The sequence below is a fragment of the Ceratotherium simum genome, chromosome 35, assembly GCF_057802395.1.
Source record: "Ceratotherium simum simum isolate JZ-2026a chromosome 35, ASM5780239v1, whole genome shotgun sequence".
NCBI classification, from domain to species: domain Eukaryota; kingdom Metazoa; phylum Chordata; class Mammalia; order Perissodactyla; family Rhinocerotidae; genus Ceratotherium; species Ceratotherium simum.
This window is the reverse complement of record NC_141934.1, coordinates 15,829,774-15,856,631: the sequence shown is the minus strand read 5'-3', so window position 1 is coordinate 15,856,631 and position 26,858 is coordinate 15,829,774. Positions and strand designations below refer to the sequence as shown.

The 26,858-nt window shown below is 42.1% G+C and overlaps 1 protein-coding gene across 13 annotated transcripts in view; it reads right to left on the bottom strand.

The window, feature by feature from the left end:
• The window catches only part of CIT (citron rho-interacting serine/threonine kinase), a 158,497-nt gene extending 146,854 nt beyond the window's left edge, over positions 1-11,643 (bottom strand). For 11 of the 13 annotated variants that reach the window (XM_087424127.1, XM_087424129.1, XM_004429922.3 and 8 more), the window contains exons 1-2: positions 10,398-11,049; positions 6,279-6,420 (exon numbers count right to left, since the gene is read on the bottom strand). In XM_087424127.1, coding sequence (XP_087280253.1) covers positions 6,279-6,420; positions 10,398-10,493 — 238 coding nt within the window. In that variant the 5' untranslated portion in view covers positions 10,494-11,049. Of the gene's footprint in view, positions 1-6,278; positions 6,421-10,397; positions 11,233-11,574 lie in introns of those variants that run through there. The other 2 variants (XM_087424126.1, XM_087424125.1) reach the window with 2 other exon arrangements.
• Between the last annotated feature and the right edge of the window lie 15,215 nt (positions 11,644-26,858).

Sequence of the window (26,858 nt, the reverse complement as noted above, 5' to 3'; positions counted from 1 at the left end):
TCTCCCACTAGCCTGTTTTATCTCCTTTGGACTGTGTCAGTAAGAGTAACGTATTCCTTGCCTTAACATGTGGTAGTGCTACCAAAAAATAAAATAAAATAAAAAACCTTAGCCCAAGGAACCAAATGGAGCTCTGACATATGCTCTGCAGAGCTGACATGTCACACATCTGCAAGGGTTTGCAACTATCTTTTTCTTAACATATACTCTTATTCCTTTTCCTAGTGCAATCTCTCAGTCAGTGTGCTAGCCTGCTTGAGCTGCTATAACAAAATACCATAGATGAGGTGGCTTAAACAACAGGCACTTAATTCTCAGAGTTCTGGAGACTGGGAAATCTAAGATCCAGGTGCCAGCAGATTCATTTCCTGGTGAGGGCCGATTCTGGTCTGCAGAGGGCTGCCTTCTCACTGTGTCCTCACATGGCAGGGAAAGGGGGAGCTCTGGTCTCTCTTCTTCCTCTTATAAGGATGCTAATCTCATTACGAGCGCCCACTCTCAAGAACTCATCTAAATCTAATTGCCAAAGGCTCCACCTCCAAATACCACCACATTGGGGGTTAGAGCCTCAACATACAAATGAGATGGGCGGAGATACAAATATTCAGTTCATAACAGTTGGAGATCCTCAGTGTATGAAGTATGGACTAAATGGATGGCAGATTTGGAATCTAATATACATTTTTTAACCCTCTAAGAACACTAAGCTGGTGCATCACTGGATAGGCAACGACTCTAAGGACCTATAAGAATGGAGGGGAGTAGCTGTGATTGACCAAAAAATTCAGTCCTGCATGTTATAGGGAAACTGCATCATATACAGGGGTTACACTCCAGAGCAAGACAAGAGAAACACATAACCAAAATTATCCTGGAGAATCCCTCAGACAGGTGTCCTGTTGAAGACCAAGACACTCTTGAAATTCCATATGGACACTGGAGTCCTCCAGGCACCAGAGCAGGTTGTCATTTCTGTCCTTGGGCACCGGATGGAGTTGGGAGCTGCATTCTCTCAGCAGGATGTTCACACAATGAGAGGGACTGAGTTGAACAAAGGGAAAAGCCATTTCATACCCACAGTCATTGAGTGGCATATTGATGAATTAGCCAAGGCAATTTAAATTGCTGTTCCCCACTCCTTTCTTTATTGCCTGGGTGGAGTTGCATTCACTTGGATCAAAGGCACACATGATGAACTCCACTGCACAGAGTGTCTTCCCACCCACACACCACACCTCTCACTTCAGCTAGTCATCCTGAAAACACCTTCCTTTGGTCCCTTGGGGAATCAGGCAAGAGTAGTGGGTAGATCCACATTAATTCATCGTGACCATTGTAAAAAATAAATCTAGAGTGCCTACACACAGAATTCCATGCAGAAGCAAACTGAAAGCTGCAGGATATTTTCCTTTTGCCCTGACATCACTGCCAAGCCCCGTCTTTCTTCCCTGTCCTTTTCCAAGCTTCCTTCAGATCAAATCCTTGAGTTTGAATTATAATCCCCCAAATATGCTGGCTTGGAACTTTCTGGGTTGAACCTGATTTTGCTATTGCTCGCACACAAGGCCAGTCTCTCTGGATTCTCTGTTAGGCCTTGGGCCCCCAAGTTGCTTTCAGCATTGTCCAACTTAATAACTCTGGATCTGTCACTGGCAACTACCAGGCACCTCAATCACACAAGTAGACAAAGTGCTTACAGGAAAAAACACCACGATGCTCTCGGAATTCTGAGACACCATTCCAAATCAAAATGTCTTTTTCCGAAGGCTTTGGATTATTAAATTGAACAGGTAAGACACTCAAGTCTATGACTATTAAAAAAAAAACCCTTCACAACTTCTCTCCATAGCAGCAGCTTCTGTGACTCCAAAACCACATCTCCCTTCATCCCTGCACATTGTTAGTTATAGTACTTAAGAGCCCAGTTGGTACTGAATATTGAGGTGGAGATAAAGACCCAAAGCACTGTAATGAAAATGCAGCCAAAGAATGACTCTGTCAGATAAACATTTGGACCCACAGGGCAAAAGCCAACCCAGCTAAGGGTATTGCTTCCTTTTTTTGAAATTTAGTAATCCAACATTTCAACTTCTAGGAAACCACGCTTCACAGAAACACTAGCACATGTGCTCGAAAAAGATACATAAGAAGATGCTCCTGGGCCGGCCCTGTGGCTTGGTGGTTAAGTGCGCGCGCTGCGATGCTAGTGGCCCGGGTTCGGATCCCGGGTGCGCATCGAGGCACCACTTCTCCGTTCATCCTGAGGCCGAGTCCCACATACAGCAACTAGAAGGATGTGCAGCTACGACACACAACTATCCACTGGGGCTTTGGGGGGAAAAAATAAAATAAACAAAATCTTTAAAAAAAAAAAAAAAGAAGATGCTCCTGATGAGAACTGCTTATAACAGAAAAATAATCAGAAATAACCTAAAGGTCCATCAACAGGAAAGTGGAATGGACCTAAAAGTCTACCCACATAAAAAAATATTAGGCACCTGTTTAAAAGAATGAGGTAGCTCAATCTCCACCAGAATATACATTCGTTAAGGGCAGGGATTTTTGTCTGTTTTGATCACTACTGGATACCTAGTACCTAAAACAAAACCTGGCACATAGCAAGTGTTTCACAAATACCTGCTGAGTAAATATATTGCTAAGCGAGCAGAGCTAGTGGCAAAACATTATACACACATGATCCATTTTGCGTAAAATTAAACAAGAGTGATGTTAAAACATGCACGGAAAAGGGTTGATAATTGCTAGAGCTAGCTGACTGATACACAAGGATTCATTATACAGTCGGCCCTGTGGGTTCAACCAACCGTGGACTGAAAGGCCTACAATGGTTGCATCTGTACTTCTTGTCATCGTTCCCTAAGCAATACAGTATAACAACTATTTGCATAACATTTACATTGTATTAGGTATTATAACTAATCTAGAGATGATTTAACGTATATGGGAGGATGTGCATAAGTTATATGCAAGTACTACACCAGTTTACATAAAGGGACTTAAGCATCCATGGATTTTGGTATTCGAGGGGGTCCTGGAACCAACTCCCCTTGGATACCAAGGGACAACTGTGCTATTCTCTTTACCTTTAGATATGTTTGAAAATTTCCATAATAAATATTTTATAAGGACAAAAAAATCTGCAATACTATGCGCCAAACTGTTAACAGTGGTTAATTAGACAGGTAAGATTTTGAGGGATTTTCTCTCACTTTGACCTTTTATGTTTAACTTTGTATTATGTTTACAATTAGAAAAAAACCTTAAAGTTATAATTTGCCCATGAGTACTCAAGCTGTGAACATACAGAAGCTTTTGTCTACAGTGAACAGAGCTGAAAGAGGGTAGAATTTCAGCTACTATCAAACCACCAAGAACAGCCCAACTTCGATAACTATCAACATTTTTCTTTGCAAGTTTTAATATCACACTTGCTGTTTATTTTTTACACAAATTATAGGATACTATGCTTAAGGCTTTGTCATTTCTTTTGTTCACTTAGCAATAGAATCATTCAACCAATATTTATGAAGCATCGACCACGTACCAGATACTGTCTTAGGCACTGGGGATAAAATAGTAATTAAGAAACAAAAATCTCTTCCCTGGTTCTCAGATGCTGGTTCCCTGCCCTCCCTTGGCCCAAGCTAGGGACATCGCTTCAGAGCTATACTCTCTGTCTCATTTCCTCCAACAGTCCCCAAAGAAATCTCCATCTCTATGACAAGACTCAAGAAACTTAGGCAATAGCAGCTGTTGGATCCTTCTTCCCGTGGAAAAACAAAGCTTACATTCCAAAACAGAAACTCAGAAGGGAAAAAAAAAATTACTGACGCAATCAACCTTTTTCAGTCATAGCCTCTCAACCGTACTCTCCAGGAAGCCTCTTCAAAAATATGAAGAGAATCTATTAGAAAAATCTACATTTCACTATGCCTAGCCCCCTGATTACTGAATGAGTCGAGAAGATCCACTGCTTTAAAGTAACCAGAGGGCAGTCTCAAGACTAATGAAGGTGCCTGTAGATGGCTCGGTGAATTTGCCTGTTACATAATTTCCCTTCCCACTCCCTGTTTGAGAATTTAAATATTCAAGAAAATAAGGTGGGAGTTTATTCAAACAAATACAAAATAATGAACAAACACTCCCAAGTACATTTTAAAGAGACACAACATATTAAACGTTGGTGAGGTTTACGGCTATCCTTATTGGGTAACATTTATTGGGAACATGACAAGCCTGGACTGTGGACGAACTCATTCAACGCCCACACAGCCTTATTAGATACGCATTGTTCAGAGAAGGAAATTGAGAATAGACAAGGTATATATAAATACCAAAGTTCCCTGGAATGGACAGACATTGATGTTACCTACTCAACATTCCTGGCTCCTTTGGGTACTTGCACATCCTCCATTCCACGAGGTCCTGGTAATCATGGTGCCGTGAACCCCTGGGCACCCAGATGAGGCTGATCATAATACTTCACATCCCGGCCCAGTGACTAGTCAATGGGTGGGCAAATGACTCAAGGCAGAGGCAATTAGAGTCTTCCCTGGGATTGTTTATTTTAATATAGATAGTGGAAGATAAACGTTGGGCAGGGTGTTAGCCAGTCTCCAAAGATGGTGTTTAACGAACCATGCCTCCTGCAATTCATGCCCTTGTGTAGCTCCCTGGCACATGGAATCTGGGCAGCCCTACGACTCATTTCAAACAATAAAATGTGGCCAAAGAAATCCTATGTTCCTTCCAGGACTAAGCCCTAAGAAGGCCTGGCAGCTTCCACTTTTGTGCTTTTGGAAACCCTGAGCTGCCCTGCAGGAAGTCCAGACATTTCTGCTAGAGACCATGTAGATCAGGGGTCAGCAATCTCTTTCTTAAAAGGGCCAGACAGAAAATATTTTAGGCTTTGTAAGCCACATGGTCTCAGTCCCAACTACTCAAATGCCTTGTAATGTGACAGCAGCCGCGCAATGCATAAACAAATGGGCGTGGCTGTGTTTCGGTAAACCTTTGTTTACAAAGCAGGCATTCCAGGCTGTAGTTGGCTGACTCCTTATGGAGAGAACACATAGGGGAGCCTCACGGAGAGCAAGAGGCCCTGAGACTTCAGAAAGAGAGAGAAAGGCCCAGTATTCCCAGAGTCCCAGCTGAGCCCAGCCTTCCAGCCAACATGCCGGACATTGGGTGAGCCATCAGTACATTCCAGCCCAGGAGACAGCCCCCCACCCCATGGCTACAATCATGGCCCACGTCTCATGGAGCAGAGGAATCCTCAGCTGAGCCTAGCTAACCCACAGAATCAGGAGAGATAATACAATAATTATCATTTTAAGCCACTAAAGTTCAGGGTACAGTACAAAGCCGTGTATGCTAGGGTTTCTCAAATTTAGCATTATTGACATTTGGGGCAGATAAGTCTGTGTTGTGAGGGACTGTCCTGCGCATTGTAGGATGTTTAGCAGCATCTCTGGCCTCACCCATTAGATGCCAGTAGCAACCTCCTCCCCAGTTTTGACAACCAAAAATGTCTCCAGACATTGCCAGGTATCCCTAGGGGGCAAAATCACCACTGGTCAAAAAACACTGGTATAAAGTAAAAAAAAGCAGCCAACTTCCCCACCACGTGGAAATCAAGCACAGTCAAGAACAGGGCGTGGGCAGGGCTGATTTATGACTTTCATAGGCCTCCCCAGGCACTTTTGCCTTGTCAGCCTCTTCATCCATAAAGCAAAAATCAAAAACTGTATTTTATGACTACATTGGTATAAAGATGAATATATTCCAGAATGACTATACATTAGTATATTCATATTTTTCTTATGATTTTACAATAGATTAAACCAATGAAAATAAATTAAATTAATTAGAATTAAACACTGTGGGACCTAAGCACCGTGCCTACTATATCTAATGGATAAGTCAGCCCTGAGTGGGTGAAAGGATGGGCCAGAGGATATCATTTAAGTCCCTGGAACGAGCCATGCGTAGAATTTGACCCATCCCTGGATTACTCAGTTTCATGAGCCATAAATTCACTTTTTGGCCTAAGCTAGTTTGAGTTGAGTTTCTGTCGCTTGCAATCCAGAGGTCTGACTTATCTGGTCTCCCAACTGCAACATGTGGAGCCTGACCTTGAAGCTGGGTCTGTCTAAGAACAGAGTTCTCACCCACTACCACCAACCACTCATTCTGCCTCAGGCATCCTTCCAGTTTTCTCCAGCATGTGTTTTCAAGAAAAAGTTCTCCCAACTTACACTTCCGGACAAAGTTGCTCACGTGCTTAATCTTCATCAGAGCAGGCTGGCTGCATTCTTCAAAGAGAACAAAGAGGGCATCTAATATTCCTTCTCGAGAAAGAGAAGACATCTGCTGTTGACTCATAAAGGGTGGTTTCCCCTGAAAACAGCAAACAGCAGATGGAGACACTGTCAATAATGAAAAGCTTTGATCAATAACATCCACACAGAGTAAATTACAAACCACCAACTCGACTAACTGCTCACGACACACGCTAACAGCACAATTCCGTGTCTTCATTCTTTAGAGCAACATCAATTGACAGTCATTAAGTTATCACTTGTACGATTCCATTACTGTGGGTTTCTTTCACCAGCACCTAGGAAGAAAAACTTCACAAGCATGCCCTTAATAAGAAAAGGCCCTTCTTTCTTAATGGTTTGAGGCTCGTGGAAACATTTACTCTGGACCCTGCTGGTCCTGACATGTCTCCATATCTCTACAATAGGAAACAATGATTGCCACTTCTTTCATGCGTGCCCAGAGGTCTGTTATTATGACTTCAGTTGCTTTAATTCACTCGAACAATCTAGAGTAGAGAGGATGGAGCGACTATACTAAAGCTGAATTTATTTATGCTCTAGAGGAACAGTTGCAAGCTGGCAGACTGTATCTAGCCCACAGACATGCTTTGTTTGGCCTGCAGTATTTAAAATAATTTGCATTATCTGCCAATATTGAAAAATCAAGAGATTTCACCAAAAGGTGGGGGGGATTTCTGGCTCCTCTTGAAACACTGGCAGATCTAGCAACATCGCCCCACATTCCTGCCTGGTGGTGATGAGCTGAAGCTGAGTAACGCTGCCCACTGGGTAGCAAATGTGTCCTGCATTTCACCAAAGCCCTGACTTGCAGTCTTCCATCTGGCCCACTTGACTCATTTATACTCCCTGCCTGGTCCCCAAAGACATGAGTTTGCAACCCCTGGTCTAGAGCAATGGTTCCCACGTGCCAGGCCATGGACTGTGTGGGGGTCTCTCTGCAAAGATGGCCATCAACAGTTCTTCTAACTCCGAAGGCACGTGCTGCTGCTCCATCATCAAGGGGAGTCTGTTTCCCCTCCCCTTGAATCTGCGCTGTCTCTGTGACTTGGTTCAACCAATAGAACATGATACAAGTGACACTGTGCCAGTTCAGGGTAGAGCCCTTAAAAAGTCTGGCAGCTTCTACATTTGCTCCTTTTGGAAGCCAGCTGCCATGTAAAGAAGTATGGGCTAGACCAGGGGTCAGCAAACTACGGCCCATGGGCCAGAGCTAGCCCACCACCTATTTTAATAGAGCTTTACTGGAACAGAGCCACATCCATTAACTTACATATTGCTTGTGTCTGCTTTTGTGCTACCATGGCAGAGTTGAATAGTTGCAACAGAGACTGACCATATGGCCCACAGAGTCTAAAATACTTATTATTTACAGAAAAAAATTACAAGCCCTGGATTAGACTTACTGAACAATGAAAGAGCTCATAAACAGGAGAGGTCAGGTGAAACAACTCTGAGGTGCCCCCGCCAGCAGGCAGCACCCAGATGTTCCAGTCTTAGCCAAGCTCCTAACTCAATATGGCCCCTTGAGTGACCCCAGCTGACGTAACAGGGTGCAGCAGAAGAACCACCTGGTTGAATCCAGCCAACCCAGAGAATCATAAGAAAAAATAAATCATTGTTGCTTTAAACTTTGTGAGTGGTTTGTTACACAGCACTGGATAACAGAACCAGACTGGCTACATTTGAATCACCTGGAGAACTTAACTTAGAAAAAAAACAAACAGATTCTCTGGTCCTATCCCCAACCTACTTAATTAGAATTTTCCAGTTTGTAGCTTAGAATCTGTTTTATTAACAAGCCCCCAAGAGATTCAAACTTCAATTGGGTTTGTGAAGCATTGGGTTGCAAGACCAATATATATGTGACTTTATAGTTCTGCCACTAACTCAGAAAAATAATAAGATTCTTTGTTTCTTCTATTCTTTAATGAGTTTAGACTAACTTGAGCAATCGTTCTCAAATACAGTACTGATTCTTAGTTTTCAAGTCTGCTGTGAAATGAGAAAAAATGAACACAGCATGACGACTCTTTTATAAAGCTAAATGTATTCAAATTTTAAAATGGCCCTTTATTCTGAAATGATGTCCTTCCTCTCTTGGTGTTTCTTAAAATGTCCTTTCTTTATGAAATAAAAGGACCAGAAGATAATAGGTTTTTCTTTTATCTGTTTGTTTTTTTACATCCTTTACTTGACAAAATAAAAAGTTGGCAAACCTAGGTCAGCCCAGCAAATTTGAGAAATTTTGCTGGCTGGAAAATCGAAAAGTCTGTTAACCACTGACCTAGAACTGACTGGGAAGTAGTGTTAAGCAGGAGGAAAAAAGACAAACTGAGACTCAACCTAAAGAACTTCCCCGAATGGAAAAGAAACTCACTACTCTATCTAAAGCTCATTAAGATAGCACCATGTGGGGAAAGAACAGTATCCTCACCTGTCTACGTAAGGCAGATTACGCATATGCTACACCTGCAAATAATAGCTTTCCTGGGGACACGGAGGAACTTATTAAAGAGATGAATTGAGGACTTACCCACAATCCTTACTGTTATAATGACATTTATATATAAGATACACTTAAGCTATGACATATGCTGGTAGTGTTGCCCAGTGGTTATATGACCAGCCTCTGGAGTCAGAGAGAGCAAAACGGAGCCTGGCTCTGCCATTTACAAGCTGCATGATCTTGGGCAAGTCCTCGCCTCCCTTGCTATCTGTCTCCTCCTATTTAAAATGTAAATAAAAATAGTCCCTACCTCTGTTATGAGCCTGAAGATAGATAATCAGGAACATGCTGGCTCTGTGCCTGGCACATTGGAAACCACAGTTACTACATAATCAGCACATTTTAAGCCCTTAATAAATTAGTGATTATTCTGTAATAAGTTGGAAAAGTTTTGGATTAAAATGATAAAGCTAAAAAGTGGCAGCACTTTTTAGAGGTAGGCTATTCATCTGTGAAAAATACCTCAACTTAAAATGACAATGGGGATGATCCACGGAACAATCTAAGCTTTCAGTCTGTCTTTTCAATCTGTCTCCATTTTGATCTGTCTGAACATTCCTCAATACCAATATTTTGAAAAAAATGCCATCAAGAACATATTAGTATTTATCATATATGATATGTATACAGGTATGAGGATACAGGTATCCTCATAAATACCTTCCTAACTATAATTACTGCTAAGTGAACACAAATTTATTATTATAACTGATACTATTTCTATATTTAGTATTAATAATAGTTACCATTTATAAAGGGCTTACCAAAAGCTGGGCAAGGAGCTAAGTGCTTTACATGGATTATCTCATTTAATCCTCACAATAACCCTGTGAATTAGGTGCTATGACCTCTATTTTAAAGAGTGGCAAATGGATTCAGAGAAGGCAACTGACTCACCAAAGGAAACACAGCTAACAAGTGCTGGGGCCAGGATTCAAACCTAAATCTTCAACACTATCTATATTGTCCCCCTGACTTGCAAATACATAAGTCAAACAAGGATTTCTACATCCACAATATTTCATCTACATCAGAAACAAAAGAATTAGAATCTACCTGGAAATAATCTCCTGATATTAAATTTTAATACTTCTGGAGTGATGGAAATGTTCTATACCTTGAGCGGAATGTGGGTTTCATAAGTGTGGTATTTATCAAGACAGTTTTTAAAAAAAAAATCTAGAAAATAAACATCCCTTGAATGAAAAAGAAATAAGATTACATCTATAGAAAATCTGGTCAAAAGAGTGCCTTTTTTTGTTTTCCTTTCTTTAATAAAAGGAGAAACTTGAGTACAGAAGTGTAAAGTGTGAGAAAAGATAGAAAAGATCTCCCTTCAAGGGCAAGTTCAGTTGTCTACTCCTGTCTACACAGCAGCTCCTTTTTTCAATACTATCAGCACATATAAAATACCAAATTGGATGTCTCCTAGAAGATTAGCATCGGTCCTATAACAAAAGCAAAAGTGAGTGACAAGGAGGTTCCAAGAAAACAAACACAGGTGAGCAGAGCTGGCAGCCTGTTACCTGGAAGAAATGATGCAGCCTGGAGGCCCGGCTGGCAATAGGTTCAGCAGCACCAGCATCCAGCAGGTTCCGTGCTCCATACTTGAACTTCAACATCTCCCCACTGGTGCAGAAGGGAGGCAGGAGAAGGTCAAGTGCGTACTGCCCCTTTGAGGAGGAAGGGCTTGGGAGATCCTGATCTCTCTCAAGTCATCAGGGATGGGGAAGCAAAAATCAGCCACCACAGGGGTCTTGGGAAGCTCAGTCCCACAATGGAGATTAAAAACCAGATTTTTATTCACTGTTAACAGGAGGTGATACACTTATCTGATACTCGCTTACTTGCAAATTTGTTTATCATCTGCCTCCCCTAGAATGTAACCTTCACAAGGGCAGGGAATTTTATCCTCACATAGCCGGGACACATACAGCCTGGCACATAGTAGGTGCTAATAAACAGTTATTGAATGAATGACTGAGAATATGCAAATTGCATAATATGTTGGAAGGTGGTAAGTGCTATGGGGTTAAAAAAAATATTTAGCAAGGTGAGGGCAACTGGGGCATTAGTGTGTGTGTGTGCAATTTATCAGTGTACTCAGAGTTGACTTCACCGAGAAGGTAACATTTGAATCAAGACTTGAAGGGAATGAGCAGCAAGTCTTGCCGATATCTGGGGAAAGAAAAGAATCTCAGGCTAGCGGAACAGCCAGAGCTAAGGACCTGGCCTTCTCTAACAATAGCAGGGAGGCCAGAGGGGCTGGAGCAGAGTGAAAGAGGAGGAAGTAGGAGGTGATGGGTGGACACCGAGAGTACGAAGACACGGTAAACTGTTAACGTCACACACATGGATGATAAGGAGCTGCCGGGCTCCACTGCACAGAATAACGCAGGTAATGCTGACATGAGGCAGGGCAGAATAGACACAGGACCCCACCCAGTTTAGAAGAGGAACAATTCCTCCTGTCCCGGCCCCCTCCGCCCCCCTCCCCCGGCTGACCCTTCCGCTCCCGTGGAGGTGGGCGCGCGCGCCGCCAGCCTGGGAAGACCCTCCCGGCCCCCAGCAGCCCTGGGGGCGGGAGGCCCGCCCTCCCCGCAGCTGCAGGGAAAGCCGGGATTCGTGGGGGTGGAGGCGGCCCTCCCCCCGGCCTTGCAGACTGGAGTGAGGGAGAATTGAGGGTGGGGGGATCACACTCACGCTCAGCAAGCAGACCCCGCCAGTCTTCACTCCCCTCCGCCCAGCGCCTCCCGCCGCCGCGTTCGAATCCTGGGAACGGCGCGGGCGGGGCCCAGCTGTGTCTGAACCAATCAGAGTGCCCGCTCTATGATGGACAACTGCACCTCAGTCAGGTCCCGCCCAAGTCCTTAAAGGGACCGAGGATGTGAAAGGGAGAGCCAATCAAATTGTTTCTGCCTTTGACTCGCGTCCAATGGGAAACCGGGAAGGGCAAACCCCGCAGGGCAGGTCTCGAAAGTTTGAAATTGGCGGTTAAGCGGGATGCTGTTTAGAGACGCGTCTGTTGGTGTCTAGGATCCCCGGAGAGTTCGCCGGGGGCGGTGTCCCCTGCTTTCACGGCCACCTACGAGGAGAAAGGCAGCCAGGCCGCTCTGCCTGGTCTTGTTCCTCAGGCCTGGCTCAAGTCGAAGTACTTGTTACTTTGGTAAACCGACTGGTTCTCTGCTACAGCTGAGAGAGCAGATGTTTTGAGTTTGAACTTCCACCTGCCTCGGTGACTGCATCTTCCCGATGATTGTCCCGCAACGAGTAGGTGAAGGTATGGGGACTGTCTGAAAGGATCTTAAAATAAAGACAGAGGACTTAAAACAGTCACTTCACTAAAGAGGACGAAAGGGCAAGAAACGTATGAAAACGTACTCGGCGTCATTCGTAATCAGGAAATAAAACTACAATCACAATGAGATGCAATAACGTGTGCCCAGGTTGGGCGCGGGGGCGGGGGCGAGGTCTAACTGTTTGCGAAGATATGGAGCTACGTGCATTCATACATAGCTGAGAGAGTGTAAATTAGTACAGTCTCTTTGAAAAAAGAGTTTGGCACTATTTGCGCGAGTTGATGATAGGCACATTCTATGACTCACTCCTGGGTATAGTATGCCTTGGAGAAACTCCTAATTATGTACACCAGGAGACGTGTAGAAGAATGTACAAATAGGATTGTACAACATAATAACAAAAAAAAAATGGAAGCGACCCAAATGTCCATCAGCAATAAAAAGGATGATTTCTTATATTGCAATGTTTTCATTCAGCAATGAAAAAGAATAAACTACAGCTGAACACAATGACATAATGAGTTTCAAAACAATACTGAGTGAAGGAAGCAAGACAATAAAGTATGACTTCATTAGTATAAATTTCAAAAACGGACAAAACAAAATAATGTTGTTAGGGAGGTGGTAAAACCAGAAAGAAAGCAAAAGTCAAGATAGTGGTTACCTGGGGGTGGGATGGTGGCCTTTCAGGGTGTCAGGGTGCTGCTACCATCTAATTCTTAACCTGGGTGGTAATAATATGGATGTTTTATCATTAGTAAGTTGTGTGTATATATGTATATATGTTCTATTTATGTGTATAAAAAATTTTAAGGGGAAGGCAGTCCATTTTCTATTTTTCCAATCCCTACACTAGATAGAACTGAAGATGTCTTATTACACACAGGCACACACACAGACACACATCACTGCAAAACCAAAGTACAGACTTGCTTAATATATATATTTTTTATTGATGTCTTAATGTTTATAACGTTGTGAAATTTTAGTTGTATATTATTATTTGTCCATCACCATATAAATGCCTCCCTTCACCCCTTGTGCCCACCCCCAACCCCCTTGCCCTTGGTAACCACCAAACAGTTCTCTCTGTCCGTGTGTTGGTTTATATTCCACATATGAGTGAAATCATGCAGTGTTTGTCTTTCTCTCTCTGGCTTATTTCGCTTAACATAATACTCTCCAGGTCCATCCATGTTGTTGCAAATGGGACAATTTTGTCTTTTTTATGGCTGAGTAGTATTCCATTGTATATATATACCACATCTTCTTTATCCAATCATCAGTGGAGAGATACTTGGGTTGCTTCCACTTCTTGGCTATAGTGAATAATGCTGCAATGAAGATAGGGGTGCATAAGCCTCTTTGGACTGTTGATTTCAAGTTCTTTTGATAAATACCCAGAAGTGGGATAGCTGGATCATAAGGTATTTCTATTTTTAATTTTTTAAGGAATCTCCCTACTGTTTTCCATAGAGGCTGCACCACTTTGCATTCCCATCAGCAGTGAATGAGGGTTCCCATTTCTCCACAGCCTCTCCAACATTTGTTGGTTTTTGTCTTGGCGATTATAGTCATTCTAACGGATGTAAGGTGATATCTTAGTGTAGTTTTGATGCTTAATATATTTTTCCCCAAGCATAACTTGCTATTCATTCCTGGGACAATAATGATAGCTACTATTTATCAAGCACCTTCTCCATTTTTTTTTCTTTTTTATTCTGGGGAAGATTTGCCCTGAGCTAACATCTGTTGCCAATCTTCCTCTTTTCTTTTACCCCTCCCCAAAGCTCCAGTACATGGTTGTATATTTTAGTTGTCAGTCCATCTAGTTCTTCTATGTGAGCCGCCGCCACAGCATGGCTACTGACCAGACAAGTGGTGTGGTTCCACGCCTGGGAACTGAACCCAGGCCACTGAAGCAGTGGGAGTGCCGAACTTACCACTAGGCCATCAGGACTGGCTCTCTCCTTTTTTTTAATCAAGCACTTTATCTCATTTAATCCTTTCCACAACCCTGAGAGGGAGGAACTATAATCCACATTTTCCAGATGGGAAAACTGGGAGCTGAGAGAAGTAGAGTGACTCATCTTGGGTCATTCACCTTTAGGTGGTGGAGCTGCTCCTGGACTATCTAACTGCAAATCCTTTCCTCTGCACAAAACCTGCTTCTCAGACAACATTAGAAATTCTCCCAGCCTCTGCTTTTGTCATGTTGCAAGGGGTGACTCAGTGCAGAAAAAAATGTATAAAAATAAGAAATGCTTCTAATGGCATGAGAGGGTTAACCAAAGTTTGGGGATGGCAAGGTGAGGGAGACACAAAAAGGGTTGTAGCCAGCTGTTGACTTGATATAAAGCATCTCAGAAAAGCTGTGAATGTGGAGCTAGTCAATGCATCTGCTGATTTTTCTAGTCTGACCAAACCTGTTAGTTTCTAGATATCAGAAATAGAAGGCTTTAGCAGAATCTTGGGGCTTGTTCGTCATAAATTAGAATGCAATATTAACAGCGCCGTTTTGCGCTGCCCTGAATCCTGCCTAGATATCCTTCTAATTTCCCAGTAGAACAATTACTGGCCTCTGCAAATCCTTTGTGAAACAAGACAGAGAATAAACAACAAATACAATGAATAAAGAAACATAAAGCAAAAACTACATTAATCCCCCAACTATCAGGAGTGGTAACAGCACAGAAAGTGTATGAGGAAAGAGAAATAAGGAGGGACCAACAATGGTTGTGCTGATGCTAAAAGGATGAGACGCTGCCACGTAGAATGAACTGTCATTAAACTAGACTGAGAGGAAACCTGAGACCTTATGTTTGTTCTTGAAACATGAAACAATGACCAGTTCTATTCTGAACATAAATCCATGATGATTATTGTGATGGGGATTCTGGAAGAAAATCATTATCACTTAGTCATCAGTTATGATGACTTATGACATTATGATGTTCTTGCATTCAAGTATTCATTGATTCAAAAAACATTTATTGTGCCAAGCACTGGGGGTACTAAAATGAAAAAGACACCCTCCTTGTCTGTTTTTGAAAAGCCAGGTATGGTGGGGAAATGGGGCTGTAAGCAGACAATTGTGAAACACTGTAAGTTCCTGTAGCAATCAAGGGAGAGGAGGGAAGGGGGTTTATGATAGCAAATATCCAAAACTTTAAACTAAAAGGTATGTGACTGCCCTCAGAGCATTCAACTGGGAAACAACACAAGTGCAGATATTCCAAGGCACCTTAAAGAGATTGGAGGATTGACTGCAAATTCAAACTAGACTTAGTGAAACATTAAGAATTGTATATACCTCCCCCCAAAGGACAGACAAAGTATCTGAGAAGCTAACCCCATTCTAGATATAAAGAGACAAATCTATTCTGGTCCCTTTGGCAAGAAAGAGTTCTTCAAGATATTTTAGCTACTGGTAACTTTTAATAATGAAAATAACTACCATTAGCTGAGTGCTTTCTAAGAGCAAGCCATGTCCCAGGCATTACCTGTTTGCCAGAGATGTGTCCCCACCACTGGTATGAGAGACACTTTCAGGTCACATACAAATGTCACTTATTTTTTAAATTATACATTTTACTGTGTGTTAGGAAAAATGATAGCTAGTCCATCAAACCAGGTATTGTAGGATGTTTAGCAGTATCTTGGCCTCCACCCACTAGATGCCCCACCCACCAGCACACATTCCCAGTTGTTTCAACCCAAAATGTCTCCGGATGTTGCCAAATATCCCGTGAGGGGCAAAATCGCCCTGAATTGAAAACCACCTGTTGTAACGGTATGATGTGAAAATTTCCAATGAGTACATTAAATATACTTTCTTTATTTAAACCAACAGGGCTCACAAACAAACCAAAATACATTTTCCAGATTTTAAAGGTTATGAAAATTTTTAACTGATTGTTAGAACTTTCATTATGACATTACTTTCCAAATGTTTTTCTCCAAATCTGAATGAAGGATTTCCTGTTCATGTTCTATTTTTCCTTCTTTGACCTTAGACAAAGCTTGTAACAAGGAAAGAGAAATTTTCAGAATCCAATTAAATGGCAATTAGCCTTCCTGCCATTTGATTCTAGACAATTTCTCTATGATGCTTGGGCATGTCGGTTAATTGTGTTTCTTCAAAAATGTTATAAACCGTAGAACATACCTCTAATCCTTCAGCCCACTGATTTCAGGAGTGTTTTATAATCCACAATCCATATATAATACAAGAAATTCAGGCACCTGACTCAAAACAACTGTCTTCTAAGGACAGCTAAAAAAAAAATGTCATCAAATCCCTATAGTGTTCAAGAGAGTGAGAAGAGAAGCCATAGATGGGGAAAAAATATTTGCAAAAGATACATCTGATAAAGGATGTTATGCAAAATATAAAAGAACTCTTAAAACTCAAAAATAAGAAAACAAACAACCCAATTTAAAAATGGGGCAAAGACCTTAATAGACACCTAGCCAAAGAAGGTACACAGGTGGCAAACAAGTGTATGAAAAGCTGCTCCCCATCATATGTCATCAGGGAAATGCTAATTAAAACAACAATGAGATACCACTACACACCTGTTAGAATGGTCAAACTCCGGAACACGGACAGCACTAAATGCTGACGAGGATGTGGAGTAACAAGAACTCTCATTCATTGCTGGTGGGAATGCAAAATGGTACAGCCACTTTGGAAGACAGCTTGATGGTTTCTTAAAAAACTAAACACTCTTGGGGCCGGCCCAGTGGCATAGTGGTTAAGTTCACACACTCTGCTTCGGTGCCCCAGGGTTCGCAGGTTCAGATCCCGGGTGCAGACCTACGCACCACTTGTCAAGCCGTGCTGTGGCAGGTGTCCCACATAAAGTAGAGGAAGATGGGCACGGATGTTAGCCCAGGGCCCATCTTCCTCCTCAAAAAGGGGGGAATTGGCAACAGATGTTAGCTCAGGGCTAACCTTCCTCACCAAAAAAAACCACAAAAAACAAAACACAAAAACTAAACACTTTTACCATACTATCCAGCAATCACACTCCTTGGTATTTACCCAAAGGAGTTGCAAACACATGTCCACACAATAACTTGCACATGGATATTTATAGCAGCTTCATTCATAATTGCCAAAACTTGGAAGCAACTAATATGTCCTTCAGTAGACAAATGGATAAATAAACTATGGTACACCAGACAATGGAATATTATTCAGCAATAAAAAGAAATGAGCTATCAAGTGGTGAAAAGACATGGAAGAACCTTAAATTCATATTATGAAGTGAAAGAAGCCAATCTGAAAAGGCTACATATGATTCCAACTCTGTGACATTCTGGAAAAGGCAAAACTATGGAGGCAGTAAAAAGATCAGTGGTTGCTAGGAGTTAGGGGGAGGAGATAAATAGGCAGAGAACAGAGGATTTTTAGGGCAGTGAAAATACTCTGAACCATACCATAATGATGGATTCATGTCACCTTACATTTGTCCAAACCCATAGAATGTACAACACTAAGAGTGAACAGTAATGTAAACTATCAACTTTGGGTGATAATGATGTGTCAGTGTAGGTTCATCAATTGCAACAAATGTACCATTCTGGTGTGGGAGGTTGATAATGGGGGAGGCTATACATGTGGGAGGGCAGGGGATATATGGGAACTCTCTGTACCTTCCTTGCAATTTTGATATAAACCTGACCGCTCAAAACAAAGTCTTAAAAAAATTCCCTACAGTGGTCCAGTTCCCTTCTCTCTGGATATTTAACATGATTATTACTGACAGTGGACTGGAAAACCCGTACTTGAAAGAGACTAGATGAATGTCAATCTCTCAAAATTAACGCAAGCATATACTTATTATAAACTGTGTCTTGTGCCTTGGCTGAACTCCAAGAAGAGAAATACCTCCTCCTAGGATATGATTAAATATGTCCCATATTCTTTCATTTGGGTTTATCCTAGGTCTGCATGTAATAATAACCTTATTTTTAAATTGACTCTCTACCTTTCTCGTCAACCTAATATTTATTGTTTTTAAGTCCCCCTCCTATGTCCACCCACACTCGGCTTGCACCAGGGCAAGGATCGTCCCAGCAACAATCTTCAGTATCTTGCACAGTGCCTGGCCCTTGGGAGGCCGTCAATAAATTTATATTTTCTGAATTAGTGTGTGAATAAATGAACGAATGCACCTCTGCATTCAGTAAAGTGCTAGATCTAAAGTTCAGGTGGAAAAGCTACTCTGATTTAAGTTTTACTTTTGAAAATGTTGTGACTGTTGATGGATTTGAATCAGGACATGAAAGCAGCCATCCTGGAAGAACAAGACACCGATAAAAGCCATTTCAGAAATAAATAGAGGGCCGGCGCCGTGGCTTAGCGGTTAAGTGCGCGCACTCCGCTACTGGCGGCCCGGGTTCGGATCCCGGGCGCGCACCGACGCACCGCTTCTCCGGCCATGCTGAGGCCGCGTCCCACATACAGCAACTAGAAGGATGTGCAGCTATGATGTACAACTATCTACTGGGGGTCTTTGGGGAAAAAAAAAAAAAGGAGGACGATTGGCAATGGATGTTAGCTCAGAGCCGGTCTTCCTCAGCAAAAAAAGGAGGATTAGCACGGATGTTAGCTCAGGGCTGATCTTCCTCACAAAAAAAAAAAAGAAAGAAATAGAAAATACATGGATTAAAGTAATTTGATTTATATGTCGATTATACCTCAATAAAGCTGGGGGAGGAAGTAATTTGATTATTTCTTTAGTAGGAGGAAGAGAAAGACCTCATCAGACTTCATTCATTCAGTCACTCAACAAACATTAATTGAGTGCCTACTATTTATAGCTCTATTTTAGGTGTTGGGGAGCTAGCAGGAGATAAACTAAACAAAAATCCTTGACCTCGTGGAGCTCATGTTAGTGGGTGGAGACAGATTATAAACAAGATGAATAAGTAAAATGTGCTATGGAGAAGAATGACTGAGAAGACGGGCTCACAGAGAATAGCGGAGGAGTTGTGATCTTAAATCAAGTGACCGGGAACAGCTTCATTGAGACAGTGACGCTTGAATAAAGACTCCAAATTTGGGAGAAAGCCATGACGACAATGGTGGAGGGGCTCTCCAGGCAGCACGATCAGCAAGGGCAAAGGCCCTGAGGTGGGAAGGGGCCTGGCACATTTGAGAAACCATCAGGAGGCCACTGTATGAATTTCCTATCACTGTTGTAACAAATGATGACAAACTTAATGACTTAAAACAACACAAGTTTATTCTTTTACAGTTCTGGAGGTCAGAAGTCCAACAAAGGTCTCTCTGTACTAAGATCAAGATGTTGGCAGGGCTGGTTGTTACTGAAGGCTCCAGGGGAGAATCCTTTTCCTTGCCTTTTTCAGCTTTTAGAAGCCACCTGTATTCTTTGATTCATGGCTCCTATCTCCATCTTCAAAGCCAGCAATCTAGCGTCTTCTCTTCTCTTCCCTCTCTCTCCTCTCTCTCCCCCCTTCATTTGCAGCACTCCTTCTCTCTCTGACCCTCCTGCCTCCGTCTTATATGGACCCTTGTACGTACATTGGGCCCACCTGGATAATCTCCCCATCTCAAGATCCATCATTTAATCACATCTGCAAAGTCCTTTTTGCCATTTTCCCTTTTTGAACATATTCACAGGTTCTGAGGATTAGGATGTGGACATCTTTGGGGAGCCACTACTGGGCCCACCACAACCAGCAAGATTGAAGAAGAGTTGGTGCAGGCAAGAACAGTAGGAGATGAGGTCAAAGATAGTCCTTTTTAATGACTAAAAGCTTATTCATTAAAACGAATTGTCTTTGCAATTTCATTCTTTAAAACTAACTAGGTTAGCCTTTTCCACAATAAATAATATTGGGTTGCATTTTTCTACTCCTTCTGCTGTCAGAGCGCCTTTGTAATGTTCTCTTTATTCCCCAACTTCTAATAAAGTTAAAACACTTGGAGAGACTGCAGTAGAAATTATTTCAGCTCTCCATATGTGGGCGTTGAGAGAGGCTGTCTGATCCCAAAAAGCAAACCTAGCCAGGAGGACTTTGAAAAGAAAGGAAACACAAAACATGGGGTGGGTAGAAACAAGTGTATTCTGTTGTCCAACATCCCTTTGCAGAAAAGCCCAAGATCTCTATTTGGGGGCTGCTATGTACTGGGGAGGGCACTGTCCAGCCTTGCATAGCTCTTTTTTTTTTCATTTATTTTTTAACTGTGATAAAATACACATAACATAAAACTTACCATCTTAACCATTTTTAAGTGTACAGTTAGTGGCACTAAGTCATTCACATTATTGTGCAACTGTCACCACCATTCATCTTCAGAACTCTTTTAATCTTGCAAAACTGAAACTCTGTATCCATTACACAATAACTCCCCATTCCCCACTCCTCCCAGCCCCTAGTAACCTCTATTCTTTCTCTCTCTATGAATTTGCCTATTCTAGGTACCTCATATAAGTGCAATCATAAAATAGTTATCCTTTTGTGTCTGCTTTATTTCACTTAGCATAATATTTTCAAGGTTCATCCACATTGTAGCATATATCAGAACTTCATTTGTATGACTATTATTCCATCATATGGATATACAACATTCTGTTTATCCAGTCATCTGTTGATGGACCCTTGGGTTGTTTCTACCTTTTGGCTATTCTGAATAATGATGCTGTGCACATTGGCATACAAGTATCTGTTGGAGTCCCTGCTTTCGATTCTTTTGGGTATATACTTAGGAGTGGAATTGCTGGATCATATGCTAATGCTATAATGAACTTTTTGAGGAACTGCCAAAGTGTTTTCCACAGCAGCGACACTATTTTACATCCCCACCAGCAATTCATCAGGGCTCCGATTTCTCCACGTCTTCACCAATGCTTGTTATTTTCTGTGATTTTTTTTATATGATAGCCGTCCTAATGGGTAACAAATGGTATCCCATTGTACCTATTTATTTTTACTTTCCTTGTTTAGTAATAGAAAATTTTCACATGAAATGCAGGCATTTCTCCAGATTACACTCATTCCACACTGTCCAACGAACACCTGTACTTCACTTCCAACAGCCTTTAGGCTCCTGCCTGCAAAATTACTTGCATCAGTGGTTTCCTTATCTTTAAAGCGCCTAAGGCACCCGTTGTTTGCTTTGCATTTTGCCTCACCGAAGCAGAAGCGCTATCTAGCGGCCTAATAGAGGAAGTGCAGGTGCAGCCCCCATTTTCACTAGCGCCTGTCCTAATAGGTATGGAGTCCTTGATGATATTTTATTTCCCTGGTGATGCCCCTCTGGTAATACCATGAAAGGTGAAATCCAACTCAGAAAGAGATGTTTTTACAAAGATTATATAAATGGGCTTTCACCCCAAATGCATTGCTTTCTCCAGTGTCCTATTAATTGCACCCCTTCCAAAAATAGGAATAATAGAAGTGCAGCTGACGTTTGAAATGTCAGCTGGTTTGTTGAACAATCTGTCCAAAAAAGAAACAATTTTATTTTCTTCCAATCTCTTCCTTCAGCCACTCTCTAGTGAATCTCCCTTTTCCACCTTTTAAAGACACCCTAGCAAACGCCCTAGCTTTCAGGTTTCCTCAGCTTTCCTAAAGTCCTTTGCAGTGCTGATACTTCACCCGCCTCCTCCCCGCAACAGGGTGGGCTTTGGGGTGGCGGAGAGAGGGGCAGTGGTCTGCTCTTTTACGATGTTCCCTCCCCCCACCTTCTTCCTTTAAAACTCCTCTAATGTTTGGAGCAGAGATTAGAAATGAAGGAGAAGGGCCCCACCCTACAATGACCCTCCCCTCAGCTCACACCTCTAGCTAAGTGCCAAGGTAGCTTCATTCGCACCCCACCCATCATGGAGAGCTCGAGCTTTTTCGTGTTGCCCCCCTCTCAGCCTCTCCGCCTGCACGCTCCATCCATCTCCCTCCCATTTTTCTTCCTTTCCTCAGAGATCACAAGAATAAGAAAAAGGAGGGCCGGCCCCGTGGCTTAGCGGTTAAGTGCGCGCGCTCCGCTGCTGGCAGACCGTGTTCGGATCCCAGGCACGCACAGACACACTGCTTCTCTGGCCATGCTGAGGCGGTGTCCCACATACAGCAACTAGAAGGATGTGCAGCTATGACATACAACTATCTACTGGGGCTTTGGGGGAAAAAAATAAAAATAAATAAAAAATTAAAAAAGAAAAAGGAATAAGTATCACTCTTGGAAAAGGAGATAATGTTATTAGATAAGACTGTAAACCTAAAAAACCCAAGAGACTCAACTAAGGAATTATTAGAACCAACAAGAGTTCCAAAAGATAACCCAATATAGGATGAATGTACAGAAACATCAATAGCTTTCCATTATACCAGCAACAGCCATTGAGCTAATGTTAAGGAGAAAAGATTCCATTCCAGTAGCAACAAAATATCAAGTTCCTAGAAATAAACTCAACAGGAAAAGAGCAGAGGCCTCATAAAGAAAACAATAAAGCTTGACAGTGGACATAAAAACAAGACTTGAGTAAGAAAAGGGAGAGACATGGCAGGTTCCTAAATAGAAAGCGTCGACATTGTAAAAATGCTTTTTCCTCACAAATTAACATAAAAATGAGAAGCAGGATAAATAAATTGTGGTCCATCCATACAATGGAATCCTACTCAGCAAGAAGAAGGAATGAACTATTGATACATGCAACCACATGGATAAATCTCAAGACCATTATGCTGAGTGAAATAAGCCAGACAAAAGAGTACATGCTGTATGATTGCATTTATATAAAACTCTAGAAAGAGGGAAAATTGATAGCAGCTGGAGCTGGGGGTGGAGGTGAGGATTAATTGCAAAGGGACATGAGGGACCTTTTGGAGGCTGATGAGAATGTTCTATATCTTGACTGTGCTTGTGGTTACATGTGTATGCATTTGGCAAAACTCATCTAAATGTATCCTTAAGAGGGTGTGTTTATTGTATGTAAATTAAAAACAATTTTCAATAAAGTTGAAAAAATGAAATGCAATTACAATTGAAATGCAATTCAAAAAAACCCCAACGTTAGGATTTAGGGGAAGGGCTTGGGAAGAATAAATGCGTGAGACCAGCCAAGAAAAAAAGCATAACCTCAGAGAGCCCATCAACTAGTCCACTGTCCAAATAGGTCACCCTGGGAATGAGATGCCTCTAGTTCCTCCCTTCTGGCAGGCACACTCCATCCCCCCATCTCTAAGTTTCCCCCACAGGGAGGAGAAGGAACAGTCTCAGCCCTCACCCTATCTCCACTCCACCCCCCATACAGCCTGGGGTGCAGGTCGAGGGCTAAAGTCAGGCTGCAGGTAGCAAAGGAGTTTGGTCCCTTCTTATAGAAGAGGGGGACCCCAACTGTTTTCTTCTTTCTTTGGAACATGGGGTCCATGGAGCGTTTTTTGATCTCAGCTTTGAGTCCTGGTTGTCTCCTCCAAAGTCATCCTATTACAAAAGTCAAGCAAGAGGTTCAAATTCCCTCAGGATGCTCCTTTTATCATGGAGAGCTCTAAGAACACGTTATTTCATGCATAGACAAAAGGGCCATCTGTAAGCCCAAATAAATTCTAGGGATTTAAGAGAGGCAATGTGCAAACATCACGTGGTAGATTCCAATACACACTAAGCAGGAAAGAGGAGCACAGTGATGAATTGATTTTATAAACTCCCACGGTTTGCTGTTATTTAGCATGAAATGCTTGAAAAGAGAGAACAACGAATTGATGCATCAACACACTTTGTGTTCATTGCAGACAAAAGCAAGACCGCGCCTTAATGTGACCAATTTTTCTGGGCATAAAGATTTTCCACAACCATTAAAACATTTCTCTTTCGATTTGCGTGCTTGGAGGTATATTTTTAGAATTGAAATTTCTTGTTAAGGGGTGATGTGGTTTGAAGATGATCACTCTTTTGAGCTAGTTTTCTCTCTTTTCCCCATTAGTGGGGTCTAAAAAGACTTTGAAAATAAAGGCTTTATGCCTTCAGGAGCACAATCCCAAGCTCACTTTCCTTTGCCAAGTAAAAACCGTTTCTAGCACTAACAGAAGAGTAATAGGTCTGAGGTCCTCTGCCAGTTTTTTACTCTGTGGAGCTAAGATTCTTCAAGGAACAAGAAATTATCAAGATTTGAAATTTATTGGAAGTATTCACCACAGACAATCAATGACAGAAATTGAGATCTATCTCTCCACGGTAACTTATGGAGATAGTCTTTTGTTTTTTGAGCTACTGGAGTGTCTCTTTATTCACTACTAGTAAATAAAATGAGAACAACCCTGTTATATGCTGCTCCTGCCTGCTGCAAATTAAATGGAGCATTTCACTCAGATCTGTCTATGTTAGTTATCTGATGCCATGTAATAATATCCCCACAAACTCAGCAACATTAAACAACACACATTTATTATCTCACAGTTTCTACGAGTTGAGAGTCCAGGCATGGCTGAGCCAGATCCTCTGCAAAGCTGCAGTCAAGGTTTTGGCCAAGGCAGCAGACGCATATCAAGGTTTGACTGGGGAAGGATCTGCTTTTAAGCTCGTGTGGTTGCCGGCAGACTCAGTTCCTTGGAAGCTGTAGCTGTAGTTTCTTCCTGGCTATCAGTGGAGGCCACCCTCAATTTCTTGTCATGTGGCCCTGTCCATAGAGAAACTCACAAGACAGCGGCTTTCCTCCCCAAAACCATCAAGGAAGAGAATCTTGCAGCAAGACAGACCTTACAATCTTATGTAACTTAATCCCAGACATGACAGCCCATCACTTTTGCCGTATCTTATTAGTTAGAACCAAGTCACAGGTTATGGCAACATTCAAGGGGAGAGGATCACACTAGGACATGAACACCAGGAGGCAGAGATCCTGAGAGTCACCTTAGAGTCTGTCCTCCACGTTGTCCAAACTGGCTGCCAACATCACCTTAGTTTAAGTGGTGCCGACTTGATTTAAATGGGGATGACTCTATCCCCATGAGTGGCAGATGGACCATCCTCTGCCATGAATCCTTTCATTCAAGCAAAGCTTTTACCACACAATTGAGGGCAAGCTCAGATGATTCTCTCCTCTTCTTACCTGCTCCTTCTTTCTCTTTCTCCTGTCTACCTCCCCTCCAAATACTGAGAGTCCACACTGCTACTCTACTGGGCACATCTCCCTGAATACACCTCTTGAATACCCCCCAGTGGGGCTGCACCTGTCTCTGGGAATGTACCTACGTGTACATGGAGGTGTCCATCATCACCACTAGCATTGTCACAGTTGCTCAGTGCCTCCACCATGCAAAGCACGGTGTTAGCCATGAATGGTGATGCAAAGAATAATGAGGCATGATCTCAAGATACTTACAATCCAGGTGAAAACTGCTCTACAGTCCTACCCAAGAAAGGATAAAGGGACCATAAACCTAAAAGGCCTAATGCACAGCTCTTGTCCACTGTGTTTGAATTTTTATATAATGAGCATGCAGGAATTCAGAGCAGACATTTCTTATCCTACCTTCTGGAAACAGAATCCCAAATATCCTCTGTGAAACCCCTCTCCGTTCCACATCTTCTCAACCACAAACCTTGGGTGGGACTGATCCAAACCCTCCTCCAGAGATGGGCCTATATCTGGCATCAGCCAATCAGTTTATGCTATACCTTTCCCCTACAGTGACTGGCTCACAATTGAGGCAGCAACCCAACCAAAGCCAATGAGAGATAAGGAGAAGCTTACTGTGGTCCTTTTGGAAGAAAATCCCCTCTCTCAAGGAAGTTTCCAGAAGAATCTCTTCCTCCATACCAGTGCAATCCAATAGAAATATAATGTGAGCTTCGTATGCAATTTTTAATTTTCTAGTTAATCTTCTAATAGCCACATTTTAAAAATAAAAAGGTGAAATTAATTTTAATAATATATTTTATTTAACCCACTATATCCAAAATATTATCATTTTAATATGTAATCAGTATAAAAATTATTAGTAGATATTTTACTTTTTTTTATACTAGGTCTTTAAAATCTGAGGTATGTGTTTGATCCAGCACATTTCAATTCGAGCTAGCCACATTTCTCAAGAGCTGCATGTGGCTAATGGCTACTGTTTTAGACAGGGGAACCCTGGACAATATGAGAATGTGAAACCAGATCCGCTGTACTAGTTTTGATAATGCAAGTATGTTGAGGGGGGAGCTTAGGATGAAACTGACCACATCTAAGGAAATAAGAGAAATGGAAATAAACTGGGTCTTTGGTGACATCATTTGGGTCACCTGATCAAGCATCACTTGAAATCAGTGTAACCTCAGAACGTTTCAGTTATGTGAGCCACTAAGTTCCCTTTACTATTTAAAGTTATTCAAGTTGAAACTTCTGTCATTTCCAAAGAAAAGAATCTCAGCTGATACAGAGAGTAATTAATAAAATAAAACAACTGTTATGTGCCAAAACCAAAGAACGGATAGTAAGCATAAAGCATTCAGAGATAGGATAAATCAACTTGGTGACAGCAGGGTTTCTCAACCTGGGCACTTTTGACATTTAGGGCTGGATAATTCTTTATTGCGAGGGGCTGTCCTGTGTATTGTGGGATACTTCACAATATCCCTGGCCTGGACCCTCTAAATGCCAGCAGCACCCTCTACCTCCAGTTGTGACAAACGAAAGAATCTCCAGATATTGCCAAATGTGCCCAGTTGAG